Here is a 25701-nt window from a genome sequence, read left to right on the forward strand (position 1 = left end):
ACAGTTATTTATGTTGTGGTTTCTAGATGGTAGTTCGTTTATTCACCAAACATTTAGTGGAATTTTCTGTGAGTCTGAAATTATACTAGGTAGGTACAAAGCATAAAAACAATAATATTAGGTGTGCAGAAGCAGGGTAGGAAGCTCCAGGAATCATCCCTCCATTGGAACGACTATTAAACTGCAGGGATTGCCTGAATCAACTATTTTGAAACTCTAGAGTCCAGTAGAACACTGTGCAGCATCCAGAAAAGATTGGGAGGAAGAGGCTGGTACGTTGCTGTGAATACCAGTGATCTGCACTCTCCACATGGCAGCAGCCATTGTCCATCATCCCAACTCATAGCATGCAGAAGTAAGGCACTGGTACAGCTTGCTGGTGCCAGTGTGGGACAAAAAGACCCAGTTCCCTGAGATCTGGGGGTTTACATCTGAGCAGCCATCACTGCTTTTGATTAGCTACTTCAGGTCTTTGGGGACACAGGTAGCCATTGTTCTACCTTGTCCTGGACACAAGCAGTGTAGGAGACTTTAAAGATGGTACGCCTCCTCAGAGCTTCAGAGGACAGTTAAAGAGCTGAATTTGCTGAGCAGGTGCTGAGGCAAGGAAATCAGTTTTGGGAAGCCATGGAGAAATCTCCTGGTAGCCTTCCAGGTCCTTCCTTATACCTCACTAGGGCAATTAGGAGTCCAGAAGAGTCTCTGTGGATTCATCCCAGGCATTGTTTCTGCTAGGAAAGACTGATTTGGGAAACTCCTTTCCAGAGTGTCCTCCCTCCTACAATTTGCCCGCCAGGCAAAAGCAACTTAAAACAGGGAAAGCTGAGTAAGAAAGATTGACTCAGGCAGCCTGGGGCAAGGGCTCACCTGCTTTAAGTCCTGCAGAGGAACACACAGGAAAGGGAGAAGGTCTGTTTCCTGGGGAGGTGGAGGCATTCAAATTCCTGTAAACAGGGAACTCCTAAGGCCACTAGCAAGCACAAGCTGGTAAGACACAGGCCAAGAAAAGACAAGGAAGACCCTGTACTTTGCTTTCACATTGATATGACCTTCTTGATAGGTGGGCTGAATTGTGAAGGAGTGCACCAGCCAACTTGCAAAGACTATGAAAGGTGTTTTTTGCGTAGGTTTGCTTGGTTTTGTTAGCTTCTGACACTCAGTCACATCACTTAAGAAACAGACGTCTTAGGGAATAAATCCCAGAGTTAATATTTTAATATATAAAAATGTACACTGTGAAAAAAGAGTATCAGACAAACAAAAAAAGAAATAATGGTTCATCCAAAGGAGGAAGATAAAAATCAAGAAAACATCAACAAAGAAGACCATCCTTGGTAATACTGGATAGAGACTGAGGAAAAAAAAAAAAAACATCTTCAATGTGCTTAAGGAGATGAATGAAAATACAGAGTAAGAATGAAGATACCAGGAAAACAATAAATGAACAATATGAATATTTCAGTAAGAAATTTTAAAAAGGAACCAAACTGAACTACTAGAGTTGAAGATCACAATAATTGAAATGAAAATTTTCCAGGAGAGTTTCAATACCACATTTTAGCAGGCAAAAGACAGAATCTATACCAAAGAAAATCCAGAAAAATCTACCACAAAGTTCTTAGAGCTAATAAAGTAGCAAAATGGCAGGGCTAAGATTGACTCCCCAAAACCAGTAGTGTGACTATACACTAGTAATGAACAATTGGAAGAAGTAATCAAGAAAGTTTCCATTTACAATAACAATGAAAAGACTCAAATATCTAGGAAAAAATCTAACCAAGTATATAAAGAACTTGTACACAGAAAAACTACAAAACATTGCTAAAAAATCAAGGAAGACTTAAATGGAAGGACATTCCATGTACATGGATTAGAAGACTAAAAATTTTTATGATATCATTTCTACCCAAAGTGATTTACAGATTCAATACATTCTCAATCATAGTTCTAATAGCCTTATTTGCAAAAATGGAACAATCATAAAATTTTATGAAAGGGTAAGGGATCCTACATAGTCCAAGCCATTCTGAAAATGAACAATGTTAGTGGACTCATACTTCAAGATCTTAAAACTTTGTACAATAAAATAACATGACTTTAAAATGCTGTTTGACCTAAAGTAAGGGGGAAATGGAAAGGAGAAATGAGTTTATATGGCTACGAGTTTCTAAAAAAGAGTCTGGAGGCTGGCAGAAGGATTGCCCTTATGCACAACTGAGCAGAGTCAGAGAGACAGATAAAGCAGATACAACCCCCAGATATTGGTTCCTTTGAGGGCTAAAGAGACCCATGGGAGTTATGGTCATGGCCGATGGGGTTAACTACCAGGTCAGATGGCCCCTCTTTGGAAATGGTGTTTATGTGTGATGAATCTGGGCTCAGATGGGATCTCCCTTCATAAGACTTTCATGCTAATGTGCTGGAGGTACAGTTAATGTTGGGGTTTAAGATATATTTAGGGGATTTGAATCTCTGGACTGACAATGTGATAGCCAGGTCCTGAGCCTCAACAGACTCCAGCACCTACAATCTGATTTATTGGACGTACCACACTCAGCTAAGATGGAGTTGAAGAAGGACAACCACCACACAATGGAGCCTAGAGTGATTACAACTGAAAGTGGGAGGATTGCATCCAGCATCCATGTGGAATCTGAGCCTCCTCTTGACATAGAGGTGCAATGGACACAGCCAATCCAATGTCCACGTAGAAGAGGTGGCATTGGATTGGGAAAAGTGGACATGGTGGCTGATGGGTATGGGCAAAGGCAGGAAGAGATGAGAGGTGGAGGCGTCTTTGGGACATGGAGCTGCCCTGGATGGTGCTTCAGAGGCAATCACCGGACATTGTAAATCCTCACAGGGCCCACTGGATGGAATGGGGGAGAGTATGGGCCATGATGTGGACCATTGACTATGAGGTGCAGAGGTGCCCAAAGATGTACTTACCAAATCCAATGGATGTGTCATGATGATGGGAATGAGTGTTGCTGGGGGGGGGAGAGGTGGGGTGCGAGGGGTGGGGTTGAATGGGACCTCACATATATATTTTTAATGTAATATTATTACAAAGTCAATAAAAAAAAAGAAAAAAAAAAACAACTTCGTACAAGTCCACAATATTCAAAACAGTACAGTGATGGCTGAAGTACAAAAATATAGACCTATGGAATCAAATTGAGAGTTCATAAATCAACCCTCACATTTTTGGCCAAATGATTTTTGACAAGGGGGGAAGATTACTTAATTGGGAATGAATAGTTTTTTCAACAAATGGTACTGGGAAAACTGGACTTCCATATGCAAAAGAATGAAGGTGGAACTCTACCTCACACCACACACAAAAATAAACTCAAAATTAAATTAATTTTAAAGTTCCTAGAACAAATTATGGAGAAGCATATTCAGTACCTTGTGTTATATACCCAAAGCATAAGCAATAAAAGATAAGATACATCAGTGGGATCTCATCAAATTCAAAAGCTTTTCCACATCAAAGGACTTTCTCATGAAAGCAAAATAAGAACCTACACAATGGGAGAAAATACGTGGAAGCCATATTAGGATTTAATATCCAAAATCTCTTTAAATAAAGAGATCCTGCAACTCAATAACAAAAAGACAAATATCCCAATTAAAATATGGGCAAAAAACTTGAATAGACATTTCTTCAAAAAAGATACACAAATAGCCAAAAAGTACATGAACAGATGTTCCCCATCATTAGCCATTAGGGAAACACAAATCAAAATCATGAGATACCATTTCAAATCTACTAGAATGGCTGCTATTACAAAATAGAAAGTTACAATTTTGGAAAGGATGTGGAGAAATAGGAATGCTCATTCAGTGTTCATGGGAATGTAAAATGGTTCAGTCACCGTGGAACACAGTTTGGCAGTTCCTCAGAATGTTAGTACAGAATTACAATGTGACTTGCCAGTCACACTTCCAGGTATATATCTCAAAGAATTGAAAGCAGGACTCAAACAGATATTTGCCCACTAATGTTTGTTGCGGCATTCATTATTCACAGTTGCCAAAAGATGGAGACAACTGACGTATCCCTCAACTGATGAATGAGTAAACAATATGTGTGATAGACATAAATGGGATATTATTCCACCAAAAAAAGGAATGAAGTTCTGATATATTAGGCAACATGAATAAACCCTGAAGACATCATATTGAGTGATATAAGCCAAACAGAAAATGAAAAATACTGTATTATCTCACTGATATGAAATGACTATAATAAGCAAACCCATAGAATCAGAATCTATAAGTTACCAGGGCATAAAGGGGTTAGGCAAATGGGAGTTAACACTTAAATTGTACAGAGTTTCTATTTGGGATGATGGACACGTTTTGGTAATAGATTGCTGTGATGGTAGCACAATATTGTTAACATAATTAACAGCAAGGATTTATGTATTTGAATATGGTTAAAGGGGAAATTTTAGATTGTATATATGTTAATAGTAGAATTCTACAACACAGTGAACCCTTAGGTTCACATGGACTATAGTTAACAGTGCAGTTATAAAAATGTGCTTTCATCAATTGTAGCAAAAGTATTACTCTAATATAAGGTGTTAATAATAGAGGTGTACATGGGAACCCTGCATTTTATGCATGGTTTTTCCATAAACCCAAGGTTCTCTAATAAAAAAAAACCAAAAAAACAATGAGTCCAGTTTCAATTAGCTTAATATCTACTGGGAGAAATATTTAATATTTGTACAGTGTCTACGTAAGTGTATTTTTACATATATTATTTCATTTAATTTTTGCAATGACTTTGCAGGTTAGGTTTTATCATCACCATTTTAGAAAAAGAAAATATCAAAACTGGTCAGGAATTCAAATCCTCTGGTAAAAATTCCTTGCCTCTCCAAATTGCATTCCCCTTCCCTTACACCACATCAACTCTTTGTAATAGTCCTACATTTGTCATGTCATTTTAATGAAAATGCCATTGCTGTCTTAAGTCTTGTAATTATTTTCATGGATATTAATTAGATATGTTTCTTATAATATCCTGACTGCACACCAGTAGATTCCTAAAAGCTTTACTTTAAGACTTCAGGTGATAGTGAAGTTCATATTTTGAAAATATACTAAGCCTGAGAATTTCTCTATGAATCTGTTTTTTTCCCTAATAAATAGCTAAGTGATGTTTCTTTTTTCATTAGTCTTATTCTAGGAAGTACAAGGGTCTCCTAAATCACTCAGTGCATTTGATCATTTAAAATTAAATTGCTCTTCCCTTAGTTTAGGTAAAAAATGGTATAAGCCAATGGAAAAGGTGGATTTGTCTCTATTTTCTTAGAGGAATTGTATTTTATCCACCTATCAAGTAATAGCTATTGCCCATCCTAGTATATTTTTTATTCACCTGCCAAAGTGAAATTCTTAGGTGTATATTGCCAAGAAGTGGATATAATTTAAATATGCATTTTGTTCCCTAAAGGGTATTTAAGGAGACTCAAGCCTTTGCCAAGTTCCATATGGGGAGCTCTGATAAACTCTGTTAAATCTGGTATCTGGCATCTATAGCCAATTTATTTTTCCGTATCAGTATATACCTGTGTGCTTTTTTCTCATTCTTTTCCCATATGTACTTGATGTGTTTACTTTCCTCACATGTTTTCTGATGGTCAAAATTTTGTGTAAGAAATATGTGAGGTTTTCTTCCTTCTTATCCCACCCTAAGTAGGATATCCCCTACATTTTTTCTTTCCTAAAAGCACAAACTCACTGGCTGCATTGGAACAGATTAAGAATTGGAAATGATCCTATTTGAACAAAGTAGAGGCATTTAAAGGATATTAAAAAATGAGTAAATACTCTGACCATGTGGCCACCCAAATTCCAATAAACTTCTGGAAATGAAATGGGAAACTAAGATACCCTAACAGAACTGTGTATTCCTCCCTCCCACCCTCCCTCTCTCCTTCCTTCCTTTATTTTTCACAACCCCTTTAAAAATGGAAAAATAATTTTCAGCTTTCAGGCTATTAAAAAAAAAACACCCAAACAACAACAACAACAACAACAACAACAACAACAAAACCCAAATAAGCTGCAGGCCCAATTTGGCCCATGAGCTGTATTTTGCGTATTTCTGGGATAAATTTATTGAGACTTACAGATTTAGACCCTGCCTCTCCACCTGAGCAAAAGCTTTTTTTTTTCTTTTATGTCTTACAACATTTTGATTTCAAGAGCTGTTTTACAGGTATCTACCTACCTCTTGCTGAAAATGCTCTATCTTTCTAAATACGTAAGAAGACAGAGAATGGTGTGCTCCTGAGATAAATATAGAAGTATGAAACAAAAGTTTTAAAATGAGCTGTGCAGTGCTTTCAGTATTCTCAAACCAAATATCATTCTGGAATTTTTCTCTTCATGATGATTTAAGCCAACACTTAAGAATCCTGGATTCCAAGAATCCTCCCTAACAGATACATGTAATTTCAGCTGCATTCAAGGAACCTCTGTCCTACAAAGCCTTTCTCACCTATAAATTGTTCTCTTTGACTTTACATATTAATATATATGTGTATGTGTGATCTTGTTGGAATAATGCTTCTTGAGCAGTAAAGTAGAAAGTGTGTTTTTAATAGTTTAAAATGATATACTAATGTGTGCGCTCTGAGCATTTCAGTTAGAGATAATTGTTTGGGGACCAGGAGAAGCTGTTAATCCCGTGTCAATGATGATTTGAGTAAGCGGGATATGCATATTAACCAGAAGTTTTGATAATGAAGTAGTTGTTCAGAAATTTTTCTTTTTAAGAAATTTATCCTGTTTTACATGTATAAATGAACATTTGTGTGGGCTGAGATTTTCTCTTCTCTTTCCTGAAGTTCCATTACAAAATCAAACTTGCCAAGTTTTAAAAGCTAGGAATTTCTTCTTGGGTAAAAGTTTTTTTTAATTTACCAGTTGGATGAAATGTACATAATAAATCAATAATTAACATATCTCTGGAGTATATGGTCTTATTAAAGAATATTTTTGTATTATGTGCTTTAAAACGATAGTCTAGTTTGATTATGTTCTATCTTTTTTTCATTCCAGAAAGTATTTATATGTTACATCATCTTTTAAAGGAACATTTAAAAATGAAGTTAAAAAGGCAGAAGAAGCAGTGAGGATTGGTACGTTATTGCCTAGAGTCTGCGTCATCTTTTTTTATTTTTCATTCATTCAGCAGTTGAGGACTTATTCTGAGCTATATCCTGTTCTAGGCAATGTAGGAACTACCACAATTAATCAGGCATTATTCCTGCCTCTAAGGAACGTCATAACACTTCTTTGCCTCTCTGGTTTTGTTTAATTATGATATTATTTATTATTTTAAGTATGATCCTGCACACAGGTGGGACTAGATTGGTATTAGAAATTCCAGCTGTTATGATGCTGAGTTAGGTCATTTTGGAGACCAGCATTGCACCTATTTTTAGAGGAAATATTCTACATATTCATTTTTCCCATGGTAGGGAAAAAACCATCCTTCTCCAGTGATTCAGGAGTGATAAGTAGCTTTACATCCTTATTACATGTATTTTAGAGAGTTTCAGAGAGCCAAGAACAGGTTCATGCATGACTATAGAATTTGTATATGTGTATTTATACCCTATAAAATTGTCATGATGACCAAGAAGGGGCCCAGCATGGCTACCTAGACTTGGACTTTGTAAGAACTGTGAAAGGAATATAGCGTTTTCTGAGATTATGATTCCTATGGTCATAGCTAATCCATAGAAAATGCTTATCTAAAATTGCTTGAGAGAATCCGACTTTATTGTAACTACTGTATTTCTTGCTCCTCCTTCCAGCTGATTTTAGACTGAAAGAAGCCCAAAGTGAAGTAAACAACCCTGACAGAACATCATTTCCTGCTAAGGTACGATGTATAAAGAGTAGTATTTTTTAAAGGCAAACATTGTCATTTGTTTTTTTGTGAACAAAGTTGTCTCTCATAATTTACTTTCTAAACTTTTAACCACAGATGAGCTCAGAAGGTTAAGTTGATATTACCATAAATAAACTTGAATATGAGGGCAGAGAAAGGGGAGAACCCCACAGATGGGGAAGGCAGAGACTGAGAGCAAAGGCGAATACAATAGTGTGTGAGTTTGGAACAGTGGAAGAGAGGATCTCAACTAATTTGCTTAAAAGGGAAAGAACTATAATGTGAGAAAAGAGGAAATTAATAAAAAGCAAACAGAAAAACCAGCCTATCAAGTCTCCTTGAAAATATCTATTCAAATTATATCTCTCCATAGACCCAAATAAATGGGAAAGCTAGGAGATGACTAATAAACAATCCTTCTTTCTAGTGCAAGGAATTATATACTATAATTATGAATATTAATAACAATGCTTCCAGCTTACAAAGCTCTTTTCTTATGAGTTCCTTCACACAGTTCATAAACATTCTCTGTAATCCTTGCAATATTCCCATGGGTAAGATAGGTTATAAAGAACTATGATTATTAATTATAATGCATTGCTACTAAGAAAAACTGAATTTTACTGCAGGGCATGTATTTTAAGTTTGCTAATGTAGACCAAAAATATAGTATAAAACTTCCTACCATGGTGAATTATTAAGCAACGTATTTATTTGTCTGCATAAAAAAGGATAAACAGGGATATGAAGAAAAAATTCTTCACTTCACCTTTCTTTTGTCCTCTTCTACATTCTGAATATATGAGTCCTTTCAGTGCTTTGTCCTTAAACTTTGAAGGACAAGGGCTATGTCTAGTAAAGAGCTCTAATATCTATTGGTAATGAGTAGATGATAAAATTAAAGAGTAGCATATGGTACTAATGGCCCAAAACTAAATTTGTCCACAGCTTTCCTGAAATCTCTCACTTTTTTCTTTTCCTTTTTTTTCACATTAAAGATGAAATATATAATTTTTATTGATTTTTTTAAATGGTTTAAGCTTTTCTTTTAAAAAATTTTTATCTCTGAGATATCAATTCCCTTTACTTTATGTATTTGAGATAAAAGAGAAACATTCTCTCTAAAAGGTCAGGACCTTACTTTCTTCTTGTCTTAACCTGTTAAGTCTCACTGCCTCTTTGCTCTGTGTTGCGTTCACTGGCAGGAAGTGTGAGGAAATCTTTGACCAGTTTGCTTTGTTACTCCAATGCATACTGGTTTCTTTAACACAGAGAAGGCAGCAAAGCAGAATGACCTTGACTCTTTTTTTTTTTAAATATGTATTTATTTATTCCCTAATCCTTCCCCCGCCCCCCACCATTGTCTCCTCTCTGTGTCCATTTGCTGTGTGTTCTTCTGTGTCTGTTTGTATTCTCCTTAGGCAGCTCCGGGAACTGATCCTGGGACCTTCCAGAGTGGGAGAGAGGTGATCATTCTCTTGCTCCACCTCAGCCCCCTGTTCTGCTGCATCTCTTACTGTCTCTCCTCTGTGTCTCTTGTTGCATCATCTTGCTGCACCAGCTCTCTGTGTTGGCTGGCACGTCTGTGTGGGGCAGCATTCCCACATGGGTTGGTACGCTGTATGGGCCAGCTCGCTGCACAAGCCAACTTACCTTCAGCAGGAGGCCCTGGGCATCAAATCCTGGACCTTCTATATGGTAAACAGGAACCCAACTGCTTGAGCCACATCAGTTTCTCTGAACCTGGCTTTTGACATCTTAAATTCCTCAAGGCAGTTGAATGATTTAATTTGAAGCTCAAAACTTACCCACCATTTACCACTTTTGTTAACTTTAAAGTCAATGAATATATGGGCCATGATGTGGACCATTGACCATGAGGTGCAGAGGTGCCCAGAGATGTACTTACCAAATGCAATGGATGTGTCATGATGATGGGAATGAGTGTTGCCGGGGCGGGAATGGTGGGATGGGGGTGGTAGGGTTGAAGGGGTCCTCATATATATTTTTTTAATGTAATATTTTTACAAAATCAATTAAAAAAAAATAAAGTCAATGAATATAGTCTTCAATCATTCAATCAGTGACATATCGATCAAAAGAGATGCCCACCTTTACACAGGCAGATGGAACATGTTAAAATCTAACCTTAGGCAGCCAACTTGGCCCAATGGTTAGGGCGTTCGTCTACCACATGGGAGGTCCGCAGTTCAAACCTGGGGCCTCCTTGACCCGTGTGCAGCTGGCCCATGTGCAGTGCTGATGCGCGCAAGGAGTGCCCTGCCACGCAGGGGTGTCCCCCGCATAGAGGAGCCCCATGCGCAAGGAGTGCGCCCTGTAAGGATAGTTGCCCAGCGTGAAAGAAAGTGCAGCCTGCCCAGGAATGGTGCTGCACACATGGAGAACTGACACAACAAGATGATGCAACACAGATTCCCGTGCTGCTGACAACAACAGAAGTGGACAAAGAAGTTGCTGCAAATAGACAGAGAGAAGAGACAACCAGGGTGCGGGGGGAGGGGAGAGATAAATAAATCTTAAAAAAAAAAAATCTAACCTTATATCTGAGAATAACAATAATGAATTATTTTCTTTCTGCCTGGTTAGAGGGAATGTACTAGAGATAATGAATGAACCAGTATAGCACATCAAAAGAGCAGATTAGAAAGACAACTGGGCATTGGTATTGAGCATTTTTTCCCCTTTTTAAAAAATATGCTTTTTTATTTAATTTTTTAAAAAGATACTTAGATTACATAAATGTTACATAAAAAATATAGGGGATTCCCATATGCCCTGCTTCCTATCCCTTCCACATTTTCCCACATTAACATCCTTCATTAGTGTGGTACATTTGTTACAATTGAAGAATACATTTTGGAGCATTGCCACTAAGCATGGATTATAGTTTCATTGTAGTTTACATTGTTTCCTGCATTTTCGTAAGTTATTACAAAATATATAATGGCTTGTATCTGTCATTGCAATGTCATTCAGGATAATTCCCAAGTCCTGAAAATGCCCACAAGTTACAGCTATTTTCCCCTTTCCCTTGCCTCAGAACCTCCAGTGGTCACTGCCTCTACATCAATGATAAAAGTTCTTCCATTGCTAGAATCCCAGTAAGTCTATAGTAGAATCCCAGTAAGTCTACCCTAGTCCATTGTTCATTCCCCAATCCTGATTCTGGGATGGTGGTACCCACTCTGCCACTAATTGAGAGAGGGCTTAGATCCCATGCTGCAGATGGATGGCACTGTCTTGCTTGCAGTTGCAGGCTCTCTCTGTTCCTTGAGATGGTTGTTGTCCATCATCATCTCCTTGTTACTTGTCCTGGGTAAGTCCAGTGAACTGGAGAGTAGGTGTTGCATATCTGTTGAGATTCAGGTATTGGGCATTTTGAAGGGGAGGAAGCCTACGAATGGGATGTGCTATACAGGGAAAGTTTGGGAACAACTGGTCAGAGGTATCCAGAACTTGATATGGAAGGAGAAATTTTCCTTTGATTACTACCAATTTTTTAATTACATTTTTTTCCCCTGCAGGAAACTTAAGTGATCACGTAATTCAGCCTTTCTTGTTCTTGAAGACAAGAACCAGAGCCTAGGTACATTGAATGACTTCCCCAAACTTTCATGTAGTTTGTTTCAAAGCCATTGTGCCATTACCAGGAGTAGAGGCTTTCTCACTGAAAGGCTTAGAGAGGACAGTGGCTAAGACTTGATTTATTTTCTTAGCCATTGGAACTTAATTATCAAAAAGTTTTGAGCACCTGCTGTGGTAGAATTGTTTTAGGCAATGTGACATCTTATTGTTATTGTTGAAATATTTGGGTAATAAGTAATAAATATCAGCTTGGCTTTCATTAATTTAATGGTGTTATGTTCTCTTCCAACCCACTATACTTATCCAGGATGCATTACCAAAAGCTTTAGAAGATTTGGAAGCAAAACGTAGGAATCTTAAAGAGAAACGGAGGTAAGAAGTAAGGTTTTTGGTTTCTACATTATGTTAAATTCTTATTTTTGAATACACAGATTTGGTAGTTATTGTGACAATTTCTTTTTCTCAGCCTGACATATCTTTTGATATTAAGCATAGGGTGGTCAGAGCCCACAAACCAATATAATCAAAGTAAACTTTTTATGAATATGTATTTGCATATACACATGTAAATCTACATAATGTTTAAATTTCTAAATACAAAGTGAAAAATTAGTTTAGCATCTGACTCTTTGGTCTGGTTGAAGTAAAATGTCCAGGGAATCAGCTACAACTTCACTTTCCCTTAATTTCCTTTGCCATTTAAACCTGGAGAGTTTATTTCAGTTTCTTTCTACTTCTAGTAACTTAAAATTTAAGAAAGAAAATAATGCCCCAAGTAAATATATCAATTATATATAGTTAACAAAAAGAATAAACCTGTCTTATAAAATAAAATATTTACATTTGTAAGATTGATTTGTTTGCCAACCCAGGTGTTAAACAAGTTAAACTGATAATAATCACTGCTGTCCAAATAAGGTCAGACTTTGAAAACTTGGTGATAAATCACTTTGAGAATCTGTTTTTAAGAGAAATGCGATAAGATTTCAATATTACTTTTATTAACTATGGAATGCCATATAGTCATAACTTTCTTCAAAACTTAAATTTGAAGTGTTAATTATGCATTTAACAAAATAAATGTTAAGTAAATGTCATATAAATTTTAATTGAAAAATAAAGAACTCTGTGGAGTTTACAGAAAGAAAATCTTGTAGATGACTTGTTTACAACTACATTGATATTCATGAGTAATGACCAACCTATATTTTATTAATAATCATGCCAGTTGGCATGAACTTACTTTTAAAGCAAAATGCTTTATTTTAAAAAATAATTGGAAACAATCAATATGCTAGTTATTATCACAGAATGACTATGGCATCTCCCATAAAACTTTGTTTTGGGTCCCTTATGAATACTCCGTTTTGTTAAACAGCTGGGATATAATTATTGAGAAGATATTTTTGAGGAAAAGTTTAACCCATATATAATTATCCCTAGATGCAGGTGGCAGTTAATAAATCTAATTCGTTAACCCATGCCAATCACTTCCTCAGAAAGTGTGATGTAGTCTGTACATCCTATCCACATCAAAGGACCGTTGAACTTTATCATTATCTTTTAATAATAGATGCACTTAATTCAGATTAGTGTATTATGTCATTTGTAATAGCACGTGGTCATGAACCTGGTTCATGGGGTTCTGTGGGGGAAGTTCAGTGGTGGGGGCGAGAGGGTAGTTGTTGAGCATCTAATTTGTTCCAGGTTTATGCTTAACATTATATTTTTTAGTCATCACAACATCCCAAGTGGTTAGGTAGATATTATTCACATTTTTCCAATGAGACTTATCCGTGGTCACACAGCTGTTACTGAGCTTATAAATGGAGCCAGGTCTGTCTGCCTGGTTCTTACATGGAGGCACTTTTCACAGCTCCAGGCAGCCTCTCCGGTTACTATGGTTGCTTCCATCATATTTTGTGATTTCTCAATTTCTATTTTTACACTCTTAATAGAAAAGTCACACATAACCTAGTATAGCAGGACAGAGTCAAAGGAGCTCATATCCGTTGTCTTTATAAACTTGCTTTATTAACTCTTATTTATCTTTGAATTTGGTAAAGGTTAGAGAGAGAGAGAAAAAAATATATATATAGGCACATTTTGAGTCCTATAGGATATTTGGAAGCTTGAGAAAAACACTGAAAGTTCGAGATCACATCTAGTCTTAGAAATAATTTTATTTCAAAATAGCCGGTTTGCATTTCAGAACTCTTGACGTTTTCTGGTTCTTATAAATTTAAATTGGCAAACTTGTTTTTAAATCTGTGAGTGCTTTTGTTTGAATGGTATAGTTTTTGGCCATCATACAATAACTATACTAAAACACTTTATTATACAGAGATTCTGACTATAACTATCAAATATTGCTAAATGCCTGGGTTTTTATGTATCATTGCCTTGATGTTTACCTTCTGAGATTAATTATCAGTAGCTTTGTAAATGACACCTTTTTCTTTAATAAAAACCTGTTGTTTAAAACTTTTCTATATACAACTGTAGAGAATTAAAAAAAGCAAAAACACTTTCCCTGTTCTTTGGAGTGAACATCAAAAACCGAAACCAAGCTGGAATGTTCATTTACAGTAATAGTCGCTTGATCAAAATGCATGAAAAAGTGGGCCCACAGCTGAAACTGAAGTCCTTGTAAGTATGTTTTTGTTTTTAGATGCACAGGCAAGAGGAGGGAGATGTCAGTAAGAGTCTGTGGAATTAGATGACTGATTAATCGTAATGGAAGCAGGTGTCATTTTCTCTGTTCACCCGTCCTGTCAATGCACTGGCATTAATCTGCCTAATTTATATCGGTGGAGCTTCATGCATGCTCTAAGAGAAAAGCAGACTTTTGGAATGTTTTTTCAACACATTTCCTGAGTAACTTGATGTTTTATCATTCCTTGTACGACCTTTTCTGATCAGGATTTTAACATTTCAGCAATTTAAAAACAATACAAGCCTATTACAGAAATTCTACAAGAGAAAGAAAAGAAAAACCCATAGTCTTGTAAAGCAACCCTGTTAGAATTTTGTGCAACCTCTACTTACATGAGTTCTTGCCAGTTACCTGCCTGGATGCATATTATTAACACTCTTCAGCTGATTTGGATTCTAGTGTAATACATTCTGGTGCTTTCCCAATGGTCTGAAACTCCACAAGCTTCTTTCATGAATTATGTAGAATCCTGAAGAGAGACCATAGAAAAGCACAAAGAGTCAGACAAGATAACTGTGACTCCGGGGAACACTTTTCATTTTGCTTCCTCTCGCTCAAGGAATTAGCAATTAAATATTCATTTGTTCATTCACCAGGTACTTATTTTGCAGTATCTTGTGCCAGGTATTGTGCTAAGCCTGCAGACAAAATGGTGAAGACCTTGTAAAAGGAATTTATAGTCCGGTGAAAGGGACTAATGTGTAAATGCACATTTTAAAAATTTTATGTAATAGCAAGAATGATCTTTTAAAACATAAACTAGATACTGTCTTGCTTGAAACTCCATTGCCTTTGGAACAGAACTGCTTATCATGGTCTTCCAGCGATCTGGCCTTGCGTGGCTCTGTGACCAAACCCCTCCCGCATGCCTCATCCTCTCTTCTGCTTCCCTTCCCACCAGCAGGCTCCCTGGTTCTCAGTCACCTAAGTCCACTCCTACCCTAGGACCTTGGCATTTGTAATTCCCTCTGCCTTGAATTTTTGTCTCCAGCTCTTCTCAGGCTGGGCCTAGCATATTATTTATTCAAGTGACAGCTGTAAATCCCCTCCACAGGAAGATCCTTCTTGACTGTCTAATTAAAATAGGCCCCTGCTATCATCTCATCCCCCTCCACCTGTCACTCTTTCACATACCATGGCACCTGCTGTATTTCCCTCATATCACTTATCACTAACTGAAATGATCTTGTTCATTTACCTGTTTACTGCTTTCATGCCTGTTCCTCTCCAGTAGAAGAGAAACTTCATTACCAGGGACCCTGTCTTTTTGTTCATCACTGTATTCCCAGTTCCTAGAACAAAGCAGGTGCTCAGTTTGAATGGATGGATACTATGTGAGCAAAAGTTAAAAAAAAAAAAAAAAAGGGAATTTAGGAGAGGCAGCTACATCAAACTGGGGAAATCAAGTCAGGCTTTCTGGAAGAGGTTCTGCCCAAATACAGGCTTAAGACTGACCAATGAAGAGTAGGGTAGAAGGGGAAGGTGGTGAGAAATACGATGGGAGTGGCAAGTGGGGGTCCCGTATTAGGAAAGTTTATTCTGTGTGTTATAAAAAGGCCAGTGGAGGGACCCTTGAAGGGTTAGGCTGCTGGATGCTCCTCTTTCCGAAAACAGGTTATGTCCCCAAGCAGAATATCCAGGAATTGTAGGACCTAGTTATGCATATCATATGACCCTTAAAAATGTGCAAAAATCAAGTTTATTCATCAGGCTCATAGGCAGATGCCTATTACCCTCTGGGATAATCCAGCCCTACGTTCCCTTAGTAGAATTAACTAAGAACTTTATGGATGTCTGCAATGAAAAGAAATCCAATGTGATCAATGAAATAAGGATGAAAAAACTGACTCTCTGGCTAGTATCTTTAGGAAGATCATGCTAGCTTAGTGTAGCAAGGCAGGGTTACTGGCCTTCCCTCCCAAACCATCCTGACCCCCATGTAATGTGGTAGGTTTGGAAAAGGAGTTAGATTAATTCAGTAATGATTTGTTAAAGTGGCTTTGTATTATGGGAACAAATGCACCTGGGATCGCTACAGATTTGTGTAACAAAATACAGTTATCAGCTTGCTAAACTTTGATATGGCCCAGACCAAATTGTTGGATTTATTTTTGAATAATTTGATTTGAAAAGACCAGAATATATTTGCTTTTGCATTTTCCTTTCCTAAATGTCACAAAATTTTATTTATGGATTTATTCCCCCAGACTTGGTGCAGGCGTGGTTGGAATTGTTAACGTACCGTTGGAGATCATGGAACCATCTCATAATAAACAGGAATTTCTCAACGTCCGAGAGTATAACCATCTACTCAGAGTCATGGGACAGTACCTGGTCCAGTACTGTAAGGACACTGGAATCAGTGAGTATCCCATAGTCATGTTGAGAGATATTTAAATTTCTCATGTGATTTCTTAGGAGAAGTGAGAAGGGAGCCAGACTCAGAATCTTTCCCAGAATATTATGTTAAAAAATAAAGCAGCAGATTAGAAACTGTAAGAGAAGGGTAATCAGACAGTAGTGTGAAATGGCAGCTGTTATGGAGGGAGGAGGCAGAGGTTGCTCCAAACAGTCCAAGAAATCCTGAAAGGACAACTTTGAGAGTTTCCTGTGTAGGAGCTCATTTCATCACATAGACTGTGGGATCTCCTGGATTATATCATGACATGGAACAATGATGGATCCTGGATAATTGTAGATACATTCAACTTTGTACTGTCTAGCAAGTCTTCATTATGCTAATCTAGAAAGATTTCAATTAAAAATGGCTAAAATAAATATGTTTGGAAACTTAGTAAGATAAACTTCAGCTATCTGGAAAATTGGACTTATATAGATCACCTCACTTCTCAGAGATACGTGAGATACTTCAGAATCTCAGGCCCCACAATGCATTAATTAAATAAAATCCCTTTAAGTTATATAGACATAGAGCTTCGTTTATGGAAAGAACTAGACTGGCCACTGTGTATTTACTCAATGCTTTGCAGAAAGTATTGTATAATTCATACATATAAAAAAATGTCTCTACTTTTGCAACAATTTAAATTTTATTATGACTACACTTGAAGCTATAATTTTGGAATATTTTCTTTTGTGCTCTCCCTACTTGGGCCTAAATTTTTCTCATAATAGTGGAAAGATTGTTGGAGATTAAATACACTATCCCCCACCAAAGGCATGTTCAAGTTTAATCATGTAGACATGGAGTCATTTGTAAATAGGACCTTTGAGGATGCTATTATTAGTTAAGGTGTGGACTCACTTGTGAATGGGATCTTTGAAGATCATATTTCGATGAGGTGAAATTGAATCAGGGTTGATGAAGTCCTTATAAGGAGAGGAAATCTGGACAGATGCTATGACTGAGCAGAGGTGGAAGCCCGAAGGAGAAGCCATGTGATGAGGCAGAGATGCAAGCCAGGAAACCCCAAGCCAGCAGCAAAACACTGGGGAGAGAAAGCATGGCCTGCTGAGATCTTGATTTTGCACATCTAGCCTCTAATACTTTAAGACCATAAATTCCAATTGTTCAAGCCAACCCATTATATGGTATTTGTTATAGCAGCCCTGGCAGACTAAAAGAAGAGGAAAGAGTATAGAGAGTCTGGGAAAAAAAAAAAAAAAGTGTTTGTGGGAATGAGAGGATGGATTTCCTGCCAAACCTGGATCTTCATGTCAATGTTTCCTGCTCAGAGTATGTCTGTGGACCAGCAGCATCTTCTGAGAACTTGTTTGAATGCAGAATCTCAGGCCCCACCCAAACTTTACTGAAGTAGAATCTGCATTTTAACAAGATTCCCAGGCAATTTGTATGGACATTAAAGTTTGAGAAGCACTGCTTTAGAGAGTACATCCATATAATTTTTGTTTAGGATAGGCATACTTTTTTCAGATGTATATATTTTTTTCAGAGACATTTTTGGAGTTAAACATCGGAATGACTACACTTTCTGACAGGGTTTGCTTTAAGCTATAGGAAACATAGTCATATACACAGAGGTATAAATCAGGCATCTGTTCTTTGAGCTTTTATTTATTTCTATAAAAATAAATTTTATTTTATTCTTTAATCATAATTATAAATAATTACATGCTTTCTAACTACAAAGGTATCCAGCTTTTAAAATATAGCCTGTTAGTTTATTATGGATTTTGTCTTTTGTAAGAGTTTTTCTCCTATGAATTTTATTTATATCATATATACTGTTATCAGTGGTGCTATCTAGTGCTAACACATAACTGCTAATTTTTATGGAGTCCTTGCATAGATATATCAATTATATTCCTAAAAAGGAGGATTAAACTCTTTTTAAAAATCTGTTTAACACTGTCTTTAATGTTTTAAGGCAATGATATATCTTATAAAAGTATAATTTAAAAAGTATTGATTAGACAGAAATAATTCTGTATGCCTTATTATAGTTTTTTTCTCTTTTTCCTCTTTATTTTAAAAAAAATATTACATTAAAAAAATATGAGGTCCCCATATACCCCCAACCCCCTTCTTTGGCTTTTATTATTTTTTTAAAGATATTTTATTTATTTATTTATTTCCCCTCCCCTCTCTACCCCGATTGTCTGCTCTCTGTGTCTATTTGCTGTGTCTTCTTTACCCGCTTCTGTTGTTGTCAGCTGCACAGGAATCTGTGTTTCTTTTTTTGTTGCATCATCTTTCCGTGTTAGCTCTCCGGGTGTGCGGCACCATTCCTGGGCAGGCTGCACTTTATTTCGCGCTGGGTGACTCTTCTTACGGGGCGCACTCCTTGCGCGTGGGGCTCCCCTACACAGGGGACACCCCTGCGTGTCACGGCACTCCTTGCGTGCATCAGCACTGCGCATGGGCCAGCTCCACACGGGTCAAGGAGGCCCGGGGTTTCAATCGTGGTAGACGGACGCCCTAACCACTGGGCCAAGTCTGCCGCCCTTTCTTTGGTCTTTAAATACTGTCATGAATGGTGCAAAAGGAAAATATTAAGCATTTGAAGATTGTGTGTTCTCATAGCTTATCCATAATCCTACCCTTGTCTTCCTCATCATTAGAATAAGGAATTAAGTCATCAGAAAGAGCTAGACATTAAATTTCAAGGTGATAGGAATTATCTCCATCTTGCCCACACTTATTCAGGAGAATCTTATACCATCCTGCTTGTGGGTAGTGCTCTATTTTATCCCTTTGTCTGGTGTATGGGTACTCTCCACACAGTTGCTCTCTCAGCTCTGGTGTATCACTTGCCAGCCTACCATACCTACCCTACCTACCTAATTGTCTGAAAACCTTCTCAATGGATGTAGCAGGAGTCAAAATAAGTAAGTTATATTTTTGCATGTTTATTATTGATGGTTAATAACATATTTTTTCCCTAGTTCCATAACTGTCTTTGATTCCCTAATTTCATAGCTGTCTAGAGCTAGAGGATATTCCCACAAAAGATGTTCTTCTAGAACAGGGACTCTTAACCAGGGCTTCATAGACCCCCAAAGGGTCCGTGGAGAGATTTCAGGGGGTCTGTGAGCTTGAATTGAAAATTTAAAAAAACATTCTTGTGGGGACATGTTGGTGTGGGTATGTCATAAAACTTTCTGCCGCTACATTCTGAGAAGGTGTCTGGGGTTTTCACCTGACTAGCAAAGGGGTCCGTGGAACCAAAAAGGTTAAGAAGCCCTGTTCTAAAGGAAAGTAGAGCTTGGAGGAAGGATAGCAAGCTTGTGTTTGTTCATACATCTCACAACTTCATTCCCAGACTTCATTATCCAACTGAATCAAATAGTCAAGGTCAGAGTTCTGAGTTTCAATAACTGTTCTGAGGAGATTGACCTTCAAGGTCTTTGTTCATTAATCCCACAGGAATAACCAAAGTTATGTAATGCTTGAATATTACTCTGAAAGCCAGTATTACAGGGCACACAATTTTAATGAAAAGTGTTTGGGTGGATTTTTTGCCTTATAAATAAAAGATGTAATCTTTGTATTTTCTGGAAATCTGATCTGTTTCTATAGAAAATTGGGTCCTTGTAAAAATCGAATCAGCAGAAAGGGAAATGGAGAGGTAATGACTTTGTGTCACTTATCAAATCTGCATTTACTTTTGGCACAGTTGATGCTAAGAATCTCAGAACTATTTTTCTGGTCTCTTAGTCTGACCTCAGCTCACAGTCTGCTACTGTGTTTTCTGAATTTGTATATATCCTTACAATAAAAAGGAAATAGTATGTTACTTTTACCGGACCTGTGGTTGGCCTTTGGGTTGGCATATACTCAGGAGACCTGAATCTTTGGACTGTCCACGTGATGGTCAGGCCCTGGGCCTCAGCAGACTTCCGGCTCCTACCCTCTGGTTTGTTGGACTTACCCTGGCCAGCTGTCAGGGAGGTGAAGAGGGTCAACCACCACACCAGGGAGCCAGGTATGCCTACAGCTGCAAGTGGGAGAATTGCATCTGTCATCCATGTGGAATCTATCTCCCTCTTGATGTAGAGAGGGACTGAACATAATCATCCTAGGGTCCACAGGATGGAGGAATTGAGTGGACTTACTGGTGTTCTGCTGGGGAACTATTGTGATTAGTAAGGGAAGAAATTGTAGTAGTGATGTGGAGAGGGTGGCCACGGTGGCTGCTGATGGTAGGGAGATGGAAGAAGAGATATGGTGTGGCAGCATTTTCAGGATTTGGAGTTGTCCTGGGTGGTGCTGCAGGGACGGATGCTAGATATTGTGTGTCCTGCGTGGCCCACTAGGTGGACTTGGGAAGAGTGTGGACTACAATATGGACCACTGTTCATGTGGGGCAGTGGTGCTCCAGAATGTATTCGCCAGGTGCAATGGATGTGCCGCGATGATGGAAGAGGTTGTTAATGTGGGAGGGGTGAGGTGGGTGGGATGGGGGGTATATGGGGACCTCATATTTTTTTAATGTAACATTTAAAAGAAAATAATAAGAAAAAAGGAAATAGTAATCATTGGCTTTGTGGAGTAGGGAGAGAAGAGAGAAGAAAGAGATGGGGAGAAATACCAAGAGAAATTTGGGTTTGAACAGAAGTAATTATGTAGAAATTCATTACAAAAGGTTTCCAAAATGGATCAGAATATAGCTGATAATGAAACTTAAGTCTGTGGTGTAATTTTTCCCAGTTGAATTCAAATCATGGGCTTTCAAATTAGAAAAAAACTAAAAGTCATTTAGTCACCAATCTGATTCATTCATCTCCTCTACTGCACCCACCACTTTGAGAGGCAACTGATGCATGAGTGAAGGCTTCCCATGAAAGAAAAAGTGCTACATCTTGAGGCAGGTCATGAATCTCTGAAAAACTCTGTTAGAAAATGCAGCCTCATTTGAAATTGAATTCAAATCTATTTCTCATTGTTTCTTTCATTCATTCATCTGTGCTAGGCACAAGGTGATTAACAGTAACAAACCAAGCATGTCCATCCTCTCCAGGAATTTACAATCTAGCAGGAATAACACAGTTTGACAATTAGAAGTTGGATTTTATGCATCTGAGAAGGGTGAGTGCTTTAGAATCTGGTACAGGAAACTCACAGTCTGGGGCCAGGGAATTTCTCCCTGAGGAAGTGATATTTCCTGAAGAATGAGGAGGAGTTAGCAGGACAACCTAATTTTTCACTCTTGGGGCAATGGGGGATAGGCCTAAAACCTTTTCCAAATGATAGCCCTCTAGATATTTGAAGACAAAGCGTTATGTCACTCTTCAATCTTGCTTTATCCAGACAACATTTTCAAGTTCTATTGCTGTTCTTCATTTGACGTAGTATTAAGTATATTCACCATTCTCGCATTATGCTTGTTTTAAATACTTAAAAAAAATTTTATTTTGTAAATACTTTAAATTACACAAATGTTACATAAAAAATATAGGGGATTCTCATATGCGCCCCCCACCTCACTTTTCCACATTAACAACCTCCTTCATTAGTGTAGTACATTTGTTACAATGATGAACACATATTGGGGCATTGCCACTAAAAGTGGATTATAGTTTACATTACAATTTACCCTCTCTGTCTCGCGCAAGTTATGACAAAATATAATGGCCTGTATCCATCATTGCAATGTCATTCAGGACAATGCATCATCTAGAAACAAAACATTCCAGATGATATCCCTGAACTGCCTTGAATGAATTAGCATTATCATCTCTTTCTTTCAAGATGTTGATACAGCCTAAATTGTTAACTCTTGGTAAGCATATTTTGTACTTTGGTGCCTCTATTACCAATTAAATTTTGTAATAAACTTTTTAGTATATGTCCTTGATAAGCCTCTTTTTACTTATATTTTTTCAGTAAATGTTTGGACTAAACATTTAACAATAAGTATCTTATTAAGTTTCATCACCTTATTAGGCTCATTCCTTCAGCCTGTCAGAACCTCTTTGGGAGTCTAACACTGACTTCTGACGAATGTGTTTACTTTCTAGCTGTATGTTAAGTCTGCACAGTATTTTCTCTATGACTTCATTTAAATCATGTTGCACAGGACAGGGAAATTGAGTACTGTGGCCCTCCACTAATGACTTCTACTCAGAAATGGGCACATTGACCACGCTGAGTGAGAACAAGTAAACAATTACAAATATTCCTAAGGATACTATCACCTAAGTCATATCAGTTTCCCAGATCCTGCATAATTTTGAAGGTGAGGAGTAATACTTATTAAATGAACAATCCCTTAAATATAGATGATGCTCTAGTAACTAGATATAGCCAACTGCCCACAGCAACATTTTGTTTCCCTTATGATGCACTTTAGTCTCTGAGATCTCAGAAAGGCACTACAAGGAAAATGAAATACAACATCTCTGCTGGGAATAAACACTGAGTGAGGAACCCTATGCAAATATTGAAAGGTGAAACTGTGAGACACATTTATTTGTAGATTGAGGCTGAGAAACAATTTATATATTTATATTATTTTTTCAGCTTTTAACTATGAATTTAATGTATTGTATTTATTTTAAAGTAAATGTAAATATTTTAAATATGGTATTTTATTTTATTTTATTTTTTTTAAATTTTTATTCATTTTTTAAAAATATTTCATTCAAAAAATATGAGGTCCCATTCAACCCCACTGCCCCCACCCCACCACTCCCCCCACAGCAACACTCTCTCCCATCATCATGACACATCCATTGCATTTGATAAGTATATCTCTGGGCATCGCTGCACCTCATGGTCAATGGTCCACATCATAGCCCATACTCTCCTACGTTCCATCCAGTGGGCCCTGGGAGGATTTACAATGTCTGGTAATTGTCCCTGAAGCACCACTCAGGACAACTCCAAGCCCCAAAAATGCCTCCACATCTCATCTCTTCCTCCCATTCCCTGCACCCAGCAGCCACCATGGCCACTTTTCCCACACCAATGCCACATTTTCTCTGTGGACCTGGGTTGGTTGTGTCCATTGCGCATCTATGTCAAGAGGAGGCTTAGATTCCACATGGATACTGGATGCAATCCTCCTGCTTTCAGTTGTAGGCACTCTAGGCTCCATGGTGTGGTGGTTGACATTCTTCAACTCCATGTTAGCTGAGTGAGGTAAGTCCAATAAATCAGAGTGTAGGAGTTGAAGTCTTTTGAGGCTCAGGGCCTAGCTATCATAAAATATGGTATTTTAATTTTATTTTTAAAACTTTTTATTATGGGAAATTTAGAAATGATGTAGAATTAAAGAGAATATTATAATAAACCTCACCTAACTCAGCAATTATCAATTCCTGGCCAAACTGGTTTCCTCAGTACTCTTACCTACTTCCCTACCACTGAATTATGAAGGAAATTCTGACATTATATAATTATATCCAAAAGTAGTTTAATATATATTTTTAAAAGTAAGAACTCTGCTTAAAAACAATCATAGTAGATGTAGCAAGCCTAAATAATTATCAATACTTGCTTAGAAAATAAAATATCCAGTCAATTGTTCCCATTTCTAATTCTCTCCTGTCATAATTTTTTTACAGTTTATCTTAATCAGGACCCAACAAAGGTCCACACATGGTAACTGGCTGACATGTCTCAAGTTTTTTTTTAAAGGAGTTACCATGGATTAAACCTGGGATCCTGTACATGCAAAACAGGTGTTTAACCACTGAGCTACACACCTGTTTTGCTCTTAAGTCTTAACACTCTTAAGTCTTTTATTATCAATAGGATTCCGACTCCCAGGGTCTATATCTCTTTCTCTTCCTTTTTTCCCCTTCTCTCATTTTTCCCTGCAATTGATTTGTAGGAACTGTGCTGGTTGTTCTGCAGGTTTTTTACAGTTTAGATTTTGTCCACTGTATCATTGGGTATAGTTTACCTTGTTCTTCTATTCTGTTTTTATTTTTGTAGACTAGTAGGATCTAGACCAGGGATTCTTAATGAGGGGTCCATAAGCTTGAACTGAAATAAAAAAAAAAACATTGTTCTTGTGGAGACGTGTTGGTACAGGTGTGATATATTTATTAAATAATACACAGTAAAGTGTGGACTTAATATGGGGTCCATGGTTTTCACCCAAAAAGCAAAGGAGCCTGTGCAACAAAATATTAAGAACCCCTGATCTACACTAGCAGCTTGTTCAGATGCAGGTGGATTTTTTGCCATGAGACTTTATAGGTGGTAATGTGTTCTTCCATCAGGAGACACATATTGTCTGATTGTCTCACTCTTAGTGATATTAGTAGTTAACCAATGCTCAGTTGCTTATGGGTTGAAAAATTATATTCTAATTCTATTTTTCTTTCTTTATTAGCCCTAACACTTGTATAAAGAAAAACTTCCTTCTATGATTTAATTATGCAAAGTTATGAATTTTAGGTAGCATCTTCACCGGTAATTTTACTATTTGATAAAAATAACAGTAGAACTCTATACTTCTAAGAGTGTGCTGGATCTGAGTGGGATTAGAGACACAATTAAAACATTAACACATATATATTCTAACTACTTGATTTATATGGCATGTATATACACACACACTTTTTAAAAAATATATTTTTAATTTATTTTTAAAAGATACTTGAATCACACAAAATGTTATATTAAAAAAACATAGGGGATTTCCATATGCCCCACTCCCCACACCCCCCTCTTTTCCCACAACAACCTCTTTCTTTAGTGTGGTACATTCATTGCAATTGATGAACACAATTTGGAGCACTGCTACACAGCATGGATTATAGTTTACATTGTAGTTTACACTCTCTCTTAGTCCATTTGTAGTTTATGGCAGAATATATAATATCCTGCATCTGCCCCTGCAGTATCATTCAGGACAATTCCAAGTCCCAAAAATGGCACCATATTACACCTCTTTTTCCCTCTCCCTGCCTTCAGTAACTCCAGTGACCACTGTCTCCAAATCAATGATATAATTTCTTCCATTGCTAGTATCACAATAATTCAACAAACTGGAGAGTAGGTGTTGCAACTTCGCTGAGG

At 37.4% G+C, this 25701-nt stretch overlaps 1 protein-coding gene across 1 annotated transcript in view; it reads left to right on the top strand.

Moving 5' to 3' along the window:
• Positions 1-25701, top strand: part of MORC1 (MORC family CW-type zinc finger 1) — a 178590-nt gene that overhangs the window by 37694 nt on the left and 115195 nt on the right. Inside the window, exons 9-13 of the mRNA XM_058296459.1 lie at positions 7087-7166; positions 7848-7915; positions 11838-11902; positions 14036-14179; positions 16454-16608. Of these exons, the coding sequence (XP_058152442.1) occupies positions 7087-7166; positions 7848-7915; positions 11838-11902; positions 14036-14179; positions 16454-16608 (512 nt within the window). The remainder of the gene's footprint in view (positions 1-7086; positions 7167-7847; positions 7916-11837; positions 11903-14035; positions 14180-16453; positions 16609-25701) is intronic.

The sequence above is a fragment of the Dasypus novemcinctus genome, chromosome 4, assembly GCF_030445035.2.
Source record: "Dasypus novemcinctus isolate mDasNov1 chromosome 4, mDasNov1.1.hap2, whole genome shotgun sequence".
NCBI lineage: Eukaryota > Metazoa > Chordata > Mammalia > Cingulata > Dasypodidae > Dasypus > Dasypus novemcinctus.